General features: G+C 51.8%; 1 protein-coding gene across 3 annotated transcripts; it reads left to right on the top strand.

Annotated features, from left to right (window-relative positions):
* Window positions 1-8,831: 8,831 nt before the first annotated feature.
* Window positions 8,832-17,239, top strand: LOC103815182 (fatty-acid amide hydrolase 1-like). Of its 3 annotated transcripts, none has more exons than XM_050977676.1 (15): window positions 8,872-9,107; window positions 10,173-10,286; window positions 10,973-11,116; window positions 11,434-11,567; window positions 12,558-12,764; window positions 13,155-13,195; window positions 13,713-13,930; window positions 14,099-14,224; window positions 14,423-14,520; window positions 14,893-14,992; window positions 15,267-15,307; window positions 15,672-15,711; window positions 16,263-16,371; window positions 16,664-16,809; window positions 16,901-17,239. In XM_050977676.1, the coding sequence occupies exons 1-15, from the start codon at window positions 8,943-8,945 to the stop codon at window positions 17,027-17,029; spliced, it is 1,812 nt and encodes a 603-aa protein (XP_050833633.1). In that variant the 5' UTR covers window positions 8,872-8,942; the 3' UTR covers window positions 17,030-17,239. The 3 variants fall into 3 exon arrangements, 2 of the variants coding, with proteins under 2 accessions (XP_050833633.1, XP_050833634.1); XM_050977677.1 differs by having other exon boundaries at window positions 8,886-9,107; window positions 13,713-13,837; XR_007778178.1 differs by lacking the exons at window positions 16,664-16,809; window positions 16,901-17,239 and having other exon boundaries at window positions 8,832-9,107; window positions 14,893-14,997; window positions 16,263-16,370.
* Window positions 17,240-17,487: the final 248 nt, after the last annotated feature.

The raw sequence follows: 17,487 nt of genomic DNA on the forward strand, positions 1-17,487 counted from the left end.
AACAGCATCGCCTGGGTCCTACCATGGAAAACTATTTAATGGCACTCCAAGAAAAAAAGTCCTTCCCTGTCTATAGGGCTGTGTAAATCTCCTCCCAGCTGTTACCTTGCTGCATTGCTGAGCACCTCAGCTTGCAAAGCAGAGACACAGACAGTCCCATTTTCCCATTTCTAGGCAGGGAGGCAGAGTTCCACTTGTCTGAAGAGAAGGGAAAGCCACTGATCCCACCCCAGCACCCTGCACACAGCCAGAGCATCCTCAGGAGAGCCCTGGGCAGGAGCCCAGCCTGCAGCTGCCTCTGCCACAGAGGTATGGTCAGAAAAAAAGGATCTGCCAGAGGGATGTTGCTTAGTCAGGGTCTGGTTTTAAGAATTTGATCATTAATAGGGTGATTGGGTTTTCTTTTCTAGTGCAGGGAGAGTAGTGAATAATTAATTTGTTTAATTGCAATATTCCTCTTGTTCTTATTTTATTTTCCCATAAGGGAAGAAACAAATCCTTCTGTTTTACCCCAGCTTTCCTTTACAGCAATATGGCAAATGGACAGTAGTAAGAAATATCATCAAATTCTCCAGGAAGACTGAAGTATTCTTTTTTTCCTTTTTTTTTTTTTTTTTTTTTTTGTTGGAGGGGGTTGTTTTGGTTTGGTTTGGTTTGGTTTTGTAAACAATCTACTTAAGGAACACCTCAAGGAAAATGCATTACTTGCTTGAACCTTTTATTTCTACATTAACAATCTGGCAACTTTCTCCTTTGCCCACACGAGCTGGGTCAGGTTTGGCTTGGACTTGGGACACGAAGGCTCTTTCCAGATAAGCCCATAAAGGTGACAGGGGTAGGCTGGGGAAGGTGCTGGGAGAAGGCTTGTGAGGTGTTTGAGGCTGTGTGGGTCCTGAGATCCCTCTGGATGGGAAGCAGCTGGCAGCTATGAGGAAAGCTCTCCAGCCACAGAAGCAGAGCTGAAGCCATCACTAGCAGAGGTCAGGGCAGATCACAGGTGAAGCTGGAAGGGAGTCCCCAAAGGACATGCCAGTGATCTGGCAGAGTGAAGAGCTGCCCACTTGCTGTGGGACTGGAGCAAAAGCCATGGGAGAACTTTTTCCACCCCACGCTTTTTCTGCCCACACAGCTGCAGGCAGAGCTAAGGGGACAAGTGGGGATGGAGCATCCCTGTGGCACAGACCAGGGAAAGCCTTCATCCTGCAAAGGGGAAGATTTTCAGCCTGAATAAATGCAAAGCCCCCTATTCTGCCTGGCACAGTAGGTTTCCCTGAGACTCAGCCCGTGCCTTACCGAAGGACCTTTTCCAATCCGCGAGCCGACAGATCCCAGAGCAGAAGGGAGGACTGTTTGTTTAGACCTATGTGGGTTAGGCAGCTCAGACTTTATTCTTGCACTTTGATAGGTTCCTAAATGAAAATCCAATAATATTTTAAGCAGAACGAGTTCCCATGAAAGTCATTTCTAAATCGCCCGGCTGATCCTACCTGTCGGCTGGATCCTCCATCCCCACTGGCCTAAGCCCGGTGTAACTGCTGTCCCTCTGCCAGCACTTTACTCCAGGGGCTGAGTCTGGCCCTGCTGCAGAGAGCAGCGCTGCTGCTGCCTTTAATGAACATGTAAATAGACAGGAGGCTTCGGAGCAGAGTCACCCTGCAGTCAGGAAGTTCTCCAAAGCAGCTCGGGAGAAATAATACTTTATTCCTGGCGGTGCAAATAACTGATAGGCACTGGCTAAGAAGGGTTCATGCAAATACTCCTGAATTAAGCTCCGTCTGAAGTTAGAAAGGAAAGATGATAAACACACCCGGCTTTAAAACTGCAAAATATGCTTTGCAGGCATGAAACCGGAGGAGTAACAAAACTATCTGACATCACATTGAACAGCCAAGCATTTCTCATTCTCAGGGATGCAGTTACCTAAACTAGAGTCCCACTAAAGAGTCCTACCTATTATTTACATTTCTAAATCTTAAAACCATTAACAAAAGCCACTTAATTCAATTACTCTCCCTGAGCGCTGACGTTGTTACATTATTGTCACGAAGGCGAGTTTTTGCTCTGATTTTCTCTTTTTTTTTTTTTTCCTTCCTTTAAATTCATTCCTCTTTTCTCCACGCCGAGTGGCTCCCCACCACCTCCCCATCTTTCTCTCCCCCGATGTCATTGTGTAGAACTAATGGGGTAAACTGAAATGGTATCTGTCCTCATTGACAGGTTTATGAGAATTTAATAAAGCGTGGCGCGGATAAAATGAGATATTACAAGGCCACACAAAGCTGATTGACTTCTCCACGTCAGCATTTTTATTTATTTATTTATTTATTTATTTTATTATTTTCAGCCCAGGGGTGATCTCACCAGTCCTTTGGTGGTGCTGGCCCAGGAGGGATGAGAGGGAAAGGGAAGATGCAGGCAATGGGAGGGGCTGATCAATCCATTGGAGGTGTTGGCTGTGCCCACGGGCCATGATGCTTTGTGGCTTTCCAATGGCTCTGGGAAGATGACAGGGCAGGAGTCACCAAAGGCCTGCCCAGCACTGCCCTGCACATCTCTGCCCCTCAAGCCTCCACGGTGATGGGGTGAACTCACCAAAACCAGCTTGGCATGGGCAGGGCTCCCCTCCACTGCTCCATCATGGGGCTGAGCCAGGGACCAGCTGCTGGCTGTACAGACCCTGCAGAGACTCAGCAGGGATGGGGCAGGGGGTGCACTCCTGTTGTGCACTGAGTGTCCCTGCAGAGGTGACATCTGTGGTGATGCTCAATGGACCCGCACAGACCACCTGAGGCCCCACCTCAGACCACAGGGATGTTTGCACTGATCCACACAGAGCAATCCCAACCTGCAGTAGGGCCCAGGAGGTCAGCACGAAGATGCCACCAACCACATCCCTCCAGGCATGGTCCTGCCCCGTGCCTCAGCTTCCCCTCCTGCCCTGTGCCTCTCTTGCTTGTGTAAATGTAAATTGCAGGTCAGATGAAACCTTCTCCCTGGGAAAATCAGTGTGTATATCTAAAGTGTGCTAGCTTCCATCCCAGGGCAAACAGGGAGAGCTGGAAATCTGGGCTGGGCTGTAACTGGCTGGCTGTCTCCCTCTCCTGGCCTGTTCAGAAGGTAGGGATCTCGAAAATGAGAGGAAGAGAGAAAGAGGGAAAGGGAAAGGAAAAAGGGAAGGGAAAGGGAAAAGAAACAGAAGAGGAAGAGGAAAGGGGAAAAAGAAAAGGAAAAGGGGAAAAAGGAAAAAGAAAGGAAAAAAAAAAAGGAAACCTCAGTGTGTGTGTACTTTTTTTGCCCGGCAAGCAAATCCACAATGCCAGTGGCCAAGGAGGTTTGAATTCAGCCCAGTCACTCAGGGCTCAGGACCCTGCTATGACTCAGGACCCCACCTGAATCCAGACTCCACACTACAGAATAACATCATTTCTGGGGAAGACAGTCAGGTTTAAACTTGGGGCAGCCTCTGTTGGCCTCAAAACCTGGGCCATGGGGCTTTTTCAAACACAAATAATATCAAGTGTTTCCCCTTCTCTGCAATGTGCCTTCAGAGAGGGTGGAGATGCCCTTGCTCATTCAATTCATTCCAATGTCAGGCACTGAAAAAGGCTGCCTGGGGAGTGGCTGTGTCACAAAAACTGGAGGCCCCTAAGAGATGTGCAGATGTGGCACTTAGGGATGTGGTTTGGTGGTGTACTTGGCAGGGCTGGGTTAAGGCAGTGACATCAGAGGTCCCTTCCAACCCAAATGATTCTGTGGTTCTCCTCGAAAGGGCAGGCAGCCTGCCAGACTTGAGGCACGGTCCTGGCCACAGCAACAAATCCTGGCAGCAGCCAAGCCCACAGTTTGCAGGATCAGGTTCTGCTGGGATGCTCTCCTTAGCAAAAATTACGTGGTCCCAATGGATCAACAGCAGAACTTCCAGCACTTCATAACAGCACTTAAAACCACCTGAAACCAAAGGGCTGCTCCCCACAAAAGCTGTTTGGGTGTTTCATCACCCAAACAGCCCGAAAAGGGCTTTCTGTTTGCACAGTGCTCCAAGTTCAGAGCATATACCACAGGGTTCAGGGTGCAGAAGTCCCTGTGTACGAGATTCCTGCCCGGCCAGCAGCTCAGTCCTGCTCTCTGGTGGCTACACCCGAAAGGCCAAATGCATCCAGCAGAGATTTCTCCTCGGTGCTGCAAGGAATGCTCACCCGGTGTTCCCCCAAACGCCCTTTGCCCTTTACTCCTTTAGGTCAAGGTTGAGCTCAGAAGGCAGCTGTGCACAAGGAGATGGAGATCAGGGAAGGTTTTGCATTCTCTGCTTGAGCAGAGCATGGCTCCATCACTGCAGGGGGCCCATGGGCTCTGTAAAGGGGCTGCAACCATCACACTTCTTTTAAAAGCCCTTCCAAAGCCTTTGTATCATGGAAAGCATCCTGCTGCTCTGCACACACTGCCCACAGTCCCTGAAACAGCTTTTCCTGCAATGCCCCAGCCTGTAAACATTCCCCCCAGTACCATGTTTCCCTTGAAGGGCCACAGGGTGGGGAGCAAGCTGAGGAGAATTTCTTCTGTATTTCTTCACCCATCCCTGCTGAGACGTGCCCGTGCTCCAGCCCCACAAAAGGGCAGCACAATGGGCTGTCCCAAAGCACATGGCATGAGCAGATGTCCCTTGGGGACAACACCTCTGCCCTTCCCACCATCCCCATTGGCCTCCCAGGGCTGGGCAATGACTGTCTGTGACCCCAGGACTGGTTTTATCAATTGATCACACCACAAAGCAGCATCCTTCAAAGACTGGACTCATCCCTTGATATTCTGAGGAGCATTTAATAATCTTCTCCATACTGGCTTCACCCTAGAAAGTTTTAAACAGAGATTACCCCCACTCTTCACTCTGTAATGCACAATAAGGAAAAGGATGTGTGAAACTTGTCTCCCTGCTCGCCAGCTTTGCTGCCCTGGCTCTGCTCCCCCCTGCCCCAGCTGCTCAGTGTGTAAGTGTATGTAAATCTGTGGCAGTACACACAACACCCCCATCTCCTGCTCTCCTCCTCTGAGCACACAGAGTAATTACAGTGCAGCAGTGCCAGCACGAGGCATTTCTGCTGATGAATGCACTCAATCTAAGCACAGTTTTATGTATCATTAATTCCTTTAGCATTCAAAAAATAACTTTTTTGATGGCAGATAATACTGTAATCACTCATGATTGCCAATAAAATTATCTTCATTGAGCTGTGTAAAACAACTACAGGAGTAAAACAGCTACAGGAGTAATTTTACTCACTTAACTTTTTTTTTTCTTATTTATTTTTTAATGCAAATCTGTTTGGACTCATATCCCTGTAACACAGACACTGTTAGAAATAAGTCCCTACTCCCTCATTTATATAGAAAGGAGCTTTTCAGAGACTGTTGCAAGGTGCCTTCAGCAATATCAGGGATCTCCCAAGGGGTCCTTCCCAGCCTAGGAATCCCTCTGTTATGATCTCTTCAGCTTTTCCTTCAAGCTACCATGCAACATCTGCTACGTACACAAGGAGCAAGAGACTTTGTGCAAATGCAAGTTGCATCTGCAAGTCATGGTCCTCTCCCAGGGCAGCTCCCCCTCCACTCTGCTGGTGGAGAAAATATGTGAGCACTTCCTAATCTGCTTCAGAACAGAGTCCACAAAGCTGGCAAGAAACCATGTGTTCCAGTTGATTGGGGTAACTCACACACTCCAGCTTGAAGAAGATTTGGGAGCAACAGGCCCTCACCCTGGAGGAGCTCTGGGGAACAGGCAGTGAGGAGGACAAACACCTTTGTGACTACAAAGTGAGCAATAAAAACATCACTGAGTGAACAGCTTGGTTGAAACATGCAGTTTTCTGGCAGGGACAAAAGAAACCACTCCCACGTGGCACTGCCTCTTGCCCAAGCTGCTGAACAACCTTCTTGCAGGGGTTAAACTCCAGCTCTGAGGGAGCTGCTTCACCTTCTTGCAGTTCTTGTTGACTAACTCCACTCAAGAGCCAGGAACCAACAAGGAGAGGAGGAATGAAGCGAGAGGCTGGCTGTTGTAAATGTAGCTTGGATCTATTTCCAGAGAGCCAGATCCCAGGAAGCAGGTGACTGGCCATTGGAGGCAGGAACAGGTTGTTAATTTCTGAGAAACAGCCTAAAAGCAGCAGGGTGAAATGGAAGAACAGAAGTGTAAAATTCCTGGGTGAATAGCAAAGAATTTCTTATTTCCTCCTTGGAAATAAGAAGAGTAAATGCAATCAGCTGTGGGAGGCCAACAGGAGATGCTGCTTCCCTACAGCACACGGATAAACCATGGATCTCCTGCTCCAGGATGCTGGGAGTGCCAGAATGAGATTACTTCACACAAGAAATATTTGTGTGAGCACACAGCTATTAGTCACTCTAACACAACCCCTGGCCAGAGGAGCCCCAGCATTCCGGATGCTAGGAGACAGTGCTGAGGAAAACACCACCGTGTGTTTACCGTGCTCTTAGCACTGCTCTGCTGGCAGGTGAGCAGGAACTAGCTGGTCCTTCAGCCCCAGCCAGTCCGGCTGACCCTGTGTGATTTGTTACAGACAGAAGATGACAGCTTTGTGCCCCTCCTTTGGTAACTGCAGGGTTAAAGCATCTCGGGGTGTGGCAGCACCCACCCAGTCACAGCTCTGTGGACACAGGGAGGAATGTGAGCAATGGGGAAAGAACCCTTCACAGATCCAGCAGATCCTTTTGTCCTCCCTTAGCCACAGGCTCCAGCCCTGCCAGGCAGTGGAAGAGGAGCAGGAGTAGGATCAGGCCTCAATTCCAGCACTCCAAGACTCAAGCCCCATTTGCAGCAGAAGAGTGCTTATCCTGCAAGGAGACACCAGTGTCCCAAAGGGGCATCAGGGTGTCATTGGCCCATGAGCCAGCAGATGGCCACCACCCCAGGCCATGGGGAACAAGAGCAGACCCATTTTAGCTCACTTAGCCAGTGCCAGGCACACCATCCTGGGCAGGGCATCACCCACCACCACCTGCACACACCAGAGCTCCCCATCCTCTGCCCTGGGTCCTGCCATCTCTGCTGGCAGCTGGGCCACAGCTGCACCTGCTGCATTTTGGGATTTCCCATGCCCTGAGTCACCCTCCTGGACCTGGCTGGCCCCAGCAGAGACCCAAGCCTTACCACTGCCCTGACTGATGCTTCAACCCCACCTATTCACCCCCACACATTTCTCCAGCAAAGAGGAGAAGGAGTCTCCAGCAGCAGCTCCTGGAGGCACAGGTGCTCCAGGCATAACTCTCCTCCTTTGTTTTCTTCCCTTTTACAAACTGAACTGCAGAAGTTGAAAATTGTTCCTGCATGAGAGATTTTAAGTGGGACTTAAATTAGGGGGAAGAAGGCTGGAGAAGTAATTTTATCTTCCACAAGAACTTGTTTTAATTTCTGTTTCTCCAAAGTCCCCCACCTTTCTTGTTCTCATCTTGAAAGACCTCAGAGCACACGGTTTTACAACCTGCCAGGGAACAGCCCCCTTTTGGCATTGTGGTGAGATCAGATCAGGAGATTGGAGCCTCCAGGGTGAGAAAGAAGGAAAAGGGAGATAGGGATCACAGCCATCGTGTGCTCTGCCAGCCTTGAGCTGGTTACATCCTCCTGATTCATGGGAAGGGCACTCCTGCCAACCCATTTCTCTCTTGTGAGCCAACTTCAGTGCCCTTGGGAGTTGGCAATCTTGTACAACTCTCTGAGCCCCATAATCTGAAAAAGGGCAGGGAGGGGGAAGGAAAAAAAAAGAAGTTAAAGGAAAAAAAACTGCTGGGAAAACTGCTTGTTCTTGCATGTGATTTCCTTGACACAGATAACAGGCAGCTACATATTCTCAGAGCAAAAAGACGTGGAGTTCATGAGGACTGAGTGTTTTTGAGGCTTCAAAACCCTTCAGCAGAGCCCCAGGACACGGAGTATATCCAGCACACTCCAGGACACTGGGTGCACAGCACAGCAGCTCCCTCCAAAGGTGCCAGGCTCTGTCATGAGTGGCTCAGGTGCTTCCAGAGGAGCCCTGAGACCCTGAAGACTGAAAGAAATAAAGCCAGTGGCCTGAGCAACAATGTCAGGAAAATCGAGTCCGAGTGCATTTAGCTCCATCAAATTTTCTAGCTCAGCATCTGCCCAGGGGTGGCTTGGGAACAGCTCATGCTGCTGGGAAGTGAGAAAACATCCCAGATTCTTCCCAACAGGTTTTTCACAATCCTGCGGGCAGTATCTAAGCTGCATAGCTTGAAATATTTTCTGAAAGACTTCTGGAAGTCGTGGAGGGGTTTTTTTTAAGGACAGACCCCTTGTGGGGCTGGTGATGAAGAAATTCTTTTGGAGTTTCCCTCAACACGGAGTGCAAGGCCGCAGAAAGCAGGGATGCCAGATAGGGCTGCTGGAAGCCGCGGCGCTCGGCACAGCCCAGGCACACCCGTGCTCTGCCAGTGACAAGTGAACTCCGTTGGGCACAGCCTGCGACATTTATTGCTCCTTTTTACCCAGGCAGCCGCTTGGCTCCAGGAAATGCAGGAGAGCCGGGTACCTTTGGGACTCCCCCTCCTCGCTGCCTCCATCCTCCAAGCCAAGACTTTTCCTAGAGGGGCTGAAAAATTACGGGGAGATCAAAGCCTCCCTCGGGCGAACGGAAAAAAACCCAAGAACCTTATCAGGCAGAGACCACCCAGCGCAGGGAGGAGCGAGCTGTCATCCAGCCGCTTTTCCTGCCGCCGAACCTCCCCCTCGCTGCCCGCGCTGCGCTCGCACGGCAGCCAGCCGGTTAAATCCCTGTCCGCCGCGGATCCCGCCCGGGTTTTGGCTCGCTCTCCCCGCGGGCGGGTGCCCTTGGCCGGCCGGGCGGGGCGGAGCGGGCTGCGGCGCCTCGGGTGCCGCTGTCGGTGCCGGGGCCGGTGCCGCTGCCGGGGCCATGCGGGTGCCGCTGCCCGCCCTGCTGGGCGGCTCGGCGCTGCTGCTGCTGCTGCTGCGATGGCGGCGGCGCCGGGCGCTCTGGAGGAAGGTGGCGGAGGCGCAGGAGCGGCAGGAGCTCAGCCTGGTGCGGATGGAGGCGGCGGCGCGGCGCTTTCGGGAGCAGGTGAGCGCCGGCAGCCGCGGCCCCGCTCCATCCCCCGGGCGCTCCTCACCTGGGCCCCCTCCCCATCGCCCACCCCGTGCTGCCCTCCCTGCGAGGGGCGCCTGCTCCCCCGCCTGGCAGGTGCTCTCCCGGCTCCTTGTATGGACCCACGGGGATTTAGTGTTGTTATTATTTTAGCTTTCTGAGTCAGTGCGTGTGTGTAGCCCTCAGCATCGCGGCGATCGCCGCTGTCGCGGGGATGGGCAGGAAAGGCTGTGTGGGGCAGCGGGAGATAACCCGTTATCCCGACTGGAGTCACGAGCAGCAAGGAGGGGAAAATCGCTCTCTGGAAGCTCCCCGTGGCCGTGGCGGGAGGCTCAGGCTGGTTGAGGAGGCAGCAGGAAGAGGCGACAGGCGATGTGTTATCAGCAGAGGCCAAAGTGCAGCTGCAGGGGTAGGGCAGGGGTGCGATGGAGCCCCGCGGTCCCGGCAGGCAGCCCGGCCTCGGGCTGGAGCAAAGTCACTCAGGTTCAGAGTCCAGCTTGGACACGTGAGGTTTAATACATTTTTCATGATGTTTAGTAGGTGGTGAAAAAACCTCTGCCAACCCAAAAATTACCAGCCCAGGGGCTCCCTGACTTTTGCACTTCCCTGTGCAAATATCTTACAGTGCCAGGAGAAGAACTGGCTCCAGTTCTGGTTTCATTCCTTGATGGAACCATTTGTATAACCACAACACCAGCTCCCACTGTAATTCAGCAAGAGCATTGCACTAAGCTGTTCCCCCAGGCCTGGCCATGACCTGCCTGAACAAGGCTGTGTGAATGGCTTTATTTTAATTACTAGGTGCTTGGTGTGACTGGTCTGAACAGGAAGAAAGGCTGAGAGACCCAGGGCTAATATTGGCCCTGAGGGTTTCACACCGTGCTCACAGGTGTCAGGTAGGGCAGGATGTGGTCTTGAGGCAGATACCACCTTCAGTGACTAAATGGCAGATGTTTTTTGAGTGAGTTACAGAGGGGACCAAGGAGAAAGGAGGAGCCCATCAGCTGAAGTGTGACATTGCCTGTTCCACCTTTCCCACAGCATCCTTCTGTGAATGTGGTCTCCGTCCTCTCTCTGCCCCTGCCAGAGCTCTCCAGGAAGCTCCGAGATGGCTCCCTGCCCCTGGACCACGTCTTCTATGCCTACGTGGGCAAGGTGAGGAGCAAGGGCAGCATCTCACCCACCGTGGGGCTGGCTTCTTTTGGGGGGAGCACAACACAAGGTTCAAACCTGGCTCAAATGCTGCTGAGCTGTCACTGCTCACTGGTTAGTGGTGGGCCCTTCTGTGGCTTTCTGTGAGTGCTTAGAGAGCTGGGCATCTGGCTGCCATAGCTCTCTGCTTGGTTTGGAGGAAAAAGGAGCAGCAAGCAGCATCTGCAGAGCCCATGCCTTCCTGGGAGAGCCCACAGCTACGCCTTGGGCTGGTATACCTGTAGGGAAGTGGCAGAGTGCTGCTGTTGTCTCCCCTCCATCTCCAAATGGCTTGTTAAACATCAAAAAGTCAGTTTTCACATTCATTCTCTACTTTTGTCCTAATGTTCTGATCACTTCCTGGGTTCCCTCTTAGGGACTATCATTTATGCCATCCCAGAAGCTCAAACAAAAGAACAGTCAGTGGTATCCATCTGAGCTGAGTGTCTCCCTTTAGCACACACAAGCTGGCACTATGGCCCCACTGTGTCCATCTTGGAGTTTGGCCTGAAAAGTATCAGCAAGGGCTGCCCTGATACCAGCTGTGCAGATGGGGAAGAGGAAAAGGCAGGTGTCCTTTGCAGAACAGAGCTCATTGTGCAGCACTGTGGGCTGTGACTCACCTGTGGGCTTGTCCTGCTTTCCCCAAGGCCCTCCAAATTGCCACAGAAACCAACTGCATCACGGAGTTTCTGCAGGAGAGCGAGACCCAGCTCCGCAGAGCCAAGCTGATGGAGAAGCCGGGTCTGCTCTATGGGGTGCCTGTCAGCATCAAAGACTCCATCGACTGCCAGGTACCTCCAGCACAATTCCCCGAAATCCCTGTGGGTTGGAGTTTGGCGAGGGGGAACTTTGACCTCAGCAGCTGGCTTGACTTTGTCATAGCTGATGTGAAATGGGCTGCCTGGACAGGGGAGGGCCTGTACTGCCTGTCTCCCATGTGAGCCAGCAGAGAAGTGTGGTCAGGTTTGCCATCAGCACACTTTGAAACGTGTGTGTGATGGGTGAGTTGCTGGAGGTGCATGTCTGCACTCAAACCTGTAGATAAAAGTATGGGGGCAGGGAGAATTGCAGTCCTGCAACTGGAAACCTCATTGTCCTCTGTTCCCAGGGTCATGACTCCACACTGGGGTTCATAAAAAACCTCAATAAACCCGCAGCAGAGGACAGCGTGGTGGTGCAGGTGCTCAAGAGACAGGGGGCAATTCCATTTGTCAAAACCAATGTTCCCCAGTCCCTCATCAGGTAGGTGGGTGCTCTGTTCCCTCAGCAGAGCAGCAGTGGACTCTTCCTCCTCTCAAGGGAGGGTTTCTATCTGGTCTCATTCTCATTTCCCACTTCTTTTTATATAACAACACCTGGTCTCCATTCTTTATGTCTATAAATTTCACTTTTAAAAGTAAACACATTTACACTGAAGATAAAAATTATCCCTAGTTCCACATGGAATGAAGAAGCAGAAGTGGAGGAGGAGAGGAGAGAAACTGTTTTTATCTTTTTTAAAATTAGCCTCTCAGAGATGACCCTATTAACTCTAAAATGCAAACACATATTCATGGAAGGGGAAGCTAGCTGAGCTAATGGCCTTAGATAATTCTGTCCCCAAACCTCCTGCTCTATCTGACAGGACCACTCTTGGTGTCATGGATATGTGGTGTGCTCAGGTGTGCTCTTCTGGACAGCCACCCTTCTAGTGTCCCTTTGTCCTGCCAAGTGACTCTGGCAAAGCTCCTCTGTGGGCGACCATTGCCCAAGCCCTATGAAATGCCTTCCTTAAGGTGGTGTGGTAATGGCTGGCCACAGTTCAAAAAAGCCACACAAAGAGGTTGCCCCAGGGATTATCAGACTTTGCACCACTTTCTGAGGAAGTCTAGTGTCAAATATCTCTGCAGTTGGCATTTGGCCCGTGCTCAAGCAAGGGCTCAGGTTTGGGTGACCTGTGGCACTTGGCTACCTGAAGAGGAAGATTTTCCAGGAGAATTGCTGTATTTGTGCTGCCAGAGATTCTCTCTGGAATATGTTTAATGTCAGTGAAATAAGCTGTCAGTGAATTCAGGTCCTGGGACCACCAGGAAAAGGCTCTTGGTCTTCATAAGCACAGTAAATTATGTCAGTGTAACAACTGGTGAATTACCTGATTGCCTTCTCAAGGTCTTTTAGTGGTGACTGGGCTCCACAGCAGCAGATCCCTGAGCTCCTCGTTTGCAATCTCTTTCTCTCTCTCTTTCTTTTCAGCTATGACTGCAAGAACTTAATCTTTGGTCAGACCCGCAACCCTCTGCTGTTCACCAGAACCCCCGGAGGCTCCTCTGGTGGGGAAGGAGCCCTTGTAGGAGGTGGTGGGTCCATCTTGGGCATTGGGACAGATGTAGGAGGGAGCCTGCGTTTTCCTGCTGCCTTCTGTGGGATCTGTGCAATCAAACCCACAGGGAAGAGACTCAGGTACTGTGAGAAATGCAGCGACATCTCTGGGTGACACCCACCCTACCAACCACTGTGCTGGGATGCTCCTACTCCTGTGGGCAAGGGAAACCTGGGAAGAACTGGGAAGAGCTCATTTATCCCTCCTGATGCCTATATGGAGGGAAGCACTGGCTCCTCCAGAATGGAGATGGGGAAGCCTGTTCATCTGCATGCTGAGGGGATGGTTCTTCCTGGCGGACATGGCCTAAATCACTCAGGTCTTGACTTTGTCTCTTGAGCTTTCTCTTGGCCCTCCTTCAGCCAAACTTCACATCTGCAATTTTAATTAATACTTGCTTCTGCTTAAAGCCTTTCCCTTCAATGAAAACTACTCAGCTGCTGTATTTTGTGTGTCTCTTTTCTTTACAGTAAAAGAGGAGTAAAGGCTGGAGTCGTTGGGCAGAAGGCAGGTAGGAGTTGATGCCTGTCCCCCAGCAGCAGGGCAGGGGTGAGAAGGACCCTCAGCTGGTTATGGGGCACCATCACCTTTACAGAGAAACAAGTTCTCTTTCAGGGATTTATTTTTTTTTAATGTGAGCTGAGAGGAGCTGTTTGTGCAGTATAAACCACAATACAACCTGTTAGCCACAGGGTGTGGCCTTGTCTGTCACTGCTTTGTGAGGGTGGCATTAGCAGCCAAAGGGAGGGCGTGATGTTGTCCTCGTGTCAGGATTGACAAATCTTTTTGTTTATTTTTCTTAAGTCATGAAATGGAGACGTCAGGGTGCACATTAATGGATAGCAGCTCAGTCCATAATGATGGACCTGTGGGTGGGAAGACACTTGTGGGCATCCCCTGCCCAGTTCTTAAAGAGGAACTGTTGTCAACGCTACATTAAGACTAAACAATGCCAAGAGGTCCTGGTTGTGCAGGACATGCCCTTGAAAGACCCTCAGCCATGAATGCTCTCTTGTGGTCTCTTCCAGTGGCTGCAGCAGTGGGACCACTGGCAAAAGACGTGGAGAGCCTGGCGCTGTGCCTGCGGGCGCTCCTGAGCGAGGACATGTTCAGCCTGGACAGCACAGTGCCACCCCTGCCCTTCAATGAAGAGGTACAGAGCCTCCAAGGGCCCAGAGATCTCTGGGGAGAGCTGCCATGTTCAGCCATGGGCAGCACAGTGCCACCCCTGCCCTTCAATGAAGAGGTACAGAGCCTCCAAGGGCCAGAGATCTCTGGGGAGAGCTGCAGGCTGAAAACACACGGGTGGGCACCTGGGCAGAGCCAAGTGCTGCTTTCCAGATTAGCCCCATGGTGTGGCTGTGCTGCTGGCTCCCCTGGCATCCTTCCAGCCAGCACCTGTCTGTCCCTGCAGGTGTATTCCAGCACAAAACCCCTCCGCATAGGCTACTATGAGACCGATTTCTTCACCATGCCCAGCCCGGCCATGCGACGCGCCGTCCGCGAGACCAAGCAGCTCCTGGAGGAGGCTGGCCACACGGTAGGGGCTGCTGGGACAGGGGGACAAGCCCATCCCATGTCTCTGGACTCAGCAGTTGTTGCTCAAAGGGAAAACATTGTTTTCAGGAAAGGATGGAGGTTTTCCTGTGGGCTTGTCAGGAAATCCTTGGCCCGCTTCAAGCCCTCAGTGGCTTCTCCCACACAGTGCCACTGATACCCTCCTCCATTGTCCCTCCAGCTGGTGCCCTTTGAACTCACAAATGTGGACTACGTGATGTTTAACTACTGTGTCAGGGGAATGTTCTCAGATGGAGGCAGCTCCTTCATCAGGAAATTGTAAGTGTGTCCTGGAATGGTTTAGTGGGATTGGAGCCTGGCTATAAAAATCCTCCCTAGGGTCTGGCTGGGCTCGGGATACAGGCAGCAGATCTAGTGGATGTAGGTAGTGGCTGGTAGGCACTGGGGGGAGGCTTAACATTAAGTGATTCAGTTGTACCTTGGTTCCCTTTGGGATTGTTACCAGCCTTGGAAGGAGGCTGGGAGCTGAAATCCTGTAAATGCTGTGAGAATCAAGTGCTGCCCAGCAGAATGGAGCAAACCTCTTTTTGTCGCTTAAATGTGCTGTTCAGAGGGGTTGGCCTGGGAAAAGCTGATCTGCTGTGATTGCTTCCTACCACTGCTCAGCTAAACCCTCCCTGTCCCTTTCAGCAAAGGGGAGTTGGAGAAAGGCGGCTCAGGGCTGCTCTTCCGGCTGGCAAAGGCACCACACTGGCTGAAAACTCTCCTCTCCTGGATGGCCAAACCTTTCGTAAGGTCCATTTCTTTCTAGCGTAGACAGAGTTAAGCTGTATGTGAATAACTTGTGTCCCATTGCAGTAAGGCTTTCTCATGGAGAAGTCTCTGGGCATTGTTATCTGCCTGTGGTCAGACACATCTCCGAACTGGAATGATGCTATTTCTGTTCCTTTTCTCCCCATTGTGGGAGCCTGAACACTGAGGAAACAGCTTCTATTTGAGACTGAGCTGTCTCAGGACTGAGCTGGGATTCATTTTGAATTTTTTTTCCCCTTTCTCCTGCTCAGGTGCCTCGACTTTCAAGTATCATAAGAAGCATGAAAGAAAAGTGAGTAAATCTGAGCCTGAGCAAATGTGTGAAGATTTGTTTTGCAGCAGTGTTTGCTACATTATCGATACTGCTGCAGCTGTGTGTGTTTGAGAGAATGCAAGGGTGGGACCAAACAGAGCAATTTGTGTCAACACCATAACCCTGATGGGTTTGGAAAACTGTTTGGAAATTGAGGGTGGGAATGAGAGCAGGGTCATAGCCTTTTGCTTAGGAAAAGGACAAAGCCTGTGGGAATGAAATATGGTGCTGGCTTCAGCACTGGTTCATGCACACATCATGCCAAGAGGTGGGGATGCCATAAGGCAGAAAGAAGGTGTGCACAGGGAAGGATGCCTTTCATTGGGTTTGTCTCCTTTTACAGCACAGTGGATGAAGTCTGGAGCCTTCATCATGAAATCGAGGTAAAGTATTACAGTTTGGGGTTAAATAGTTTTTGTTTGATTTCTCTTTGGGAAGAGGCAGATTCAGCACTCAGCAAGGTTAGGAGATGATTCAGGTCTCTGGTGATGTAAGATGGGAACACATCACTCCTCAACAGACCTCACTTGGGTGTGCAAGTTCTCAGCATATATAAACACACAGGCAAGTTCGTGATGCCAAATCACACCTGAATTTTTGACACCTGCATATAAAAATGTACATCATCAGACGTGCCTTTATTTCCCTGCTGGTTTTCCAAAAACAAAAGCTCATGTCCCAAGTCACCACATGCCTGTGCACTCAGTCTTTGCCCACCTCCAGTTTACCAGGAAGAGGGTGCTTTGTGAGCTGGGAGGAGCATTGTCCAGGCAGCAAAGCTTTGCTGGATTTTAGCAGGATCAGGCCTGATGTAGCCTGTTGGCTGCTCCCAGAGAAGAGCCGAGAGCCCAGCTGGATGCCCAAGGAGAGCCTCAGCCAGGAGCTATGGGACAGTACATCCACCCCACTGACCACCAGCACATTTCCTCCTCAGGACTTTTGCCACCAGTTCATTGCCCAGTGGAAGAAGCTGAATCTGGATGTCATGCTGTGCCCCATGCTGGGCCCGGCTCTCGGCATCGGCTACCCCGCCAAGCTCTCAGGTAGGGCACTGACCTTTGCTGTGGTGCTGTGCCAGTGTCCATGAACAGCCTTCCTGCTTCCCTCACATGCCCAGGGTGCTGGCCAGCAGCAGGAAGAGCTCAGCTCTTGGGGCAGCTGCAGCCCAGCCCACGGGGTGTGCCTGGAACAGCCCCCGGTGCAGTGGGAGCCAAAGGGCCGATCTCCATCCCTGAGCTCCCAGCACGAGTGCCCCATTAGCTGGAATCCTGCTACACAGAGGGGTGAAGGCTCTCCCTGTGCTGGCTGGCACTGGAAACTACCCCTCTCCCCCAGTGGCAGTCAGCTACACCATGCTCTACAACGCCTTGGACTTCCCCGCTGGCGTTGTCCCTGTCACGCTGGTGACGGATGAGGACGAGGAGCAGCTGAAGGGCTACAAGGGATACTACCAGGACTGGTGGGACCGGACCCTGGCCAAGGTGAGCGGTGCCAGGGTCTGCAGGGGCACAGGCTCCCCCATCTCTCCTGCCTCTGGACATCCCCAAGCCTCTCCCTGTCTCTGTGCCCCAGGCTTTCCGTGGCAGCGTGGGGATGCCGGTGGCCGTGCAGTGCGTGGCCCTGCCGTGGCAGGAGGAGCTGTGCCTGCGCTTCATGAAGGAGGTGGAGACCCTCAGCCTGAAGAAGAACAGCTTCTTCTGAGCCCCAGGTGCTCAGCCAGAGCAGGATCCCAGCTGGCAGCAGCGTGGGACATCCTTTGGTGTGACCCAGAGGACTCTCGTTCCCCTCAGTGAGGAAGCAGTGGTGGCTGGGCTGGCTGCTGGATTTGGGAGCAAGGGGAAAGCAAGGCGAGCTCTGATGTGGTGGAGCTCTTCCAATCATTGTCCTAACATAGTGCTTTTTATTATCTGAGTTATGTCTGTTATTTCAAGTCTGTGTTTGTGGGGTTGGGGTGGATTTTGATCACCCCAGGGAAATACAAGAACGTAGCTTTCTCTTACACATGGGGAAACTGGGGGCATGGAGACTGGTTGGTTCTGCTGAGATGCTCACACTACTCCTTGGAGGGATTTTCCCCTCTGTTCTCAGCTGCCTGAGGGTGAAATCTGGCATTTTCCCTAGCACAGAGTTGCAGTCAGAAGGGAAAGCTGAGCCTCCAC

Source organism: Serinus canaria, chromosome 8, assembly GCF_022539315.1.
Source record: "Serinus canaria isolate serCan28SL12 chromosome 8, serCan2020, whole genome shotgun sequence".
NCBI lineage: Eukaryota > Metazoa > Chordata > Aves > Passeriformes > Fringillidae > Serinus > Serinus canaria.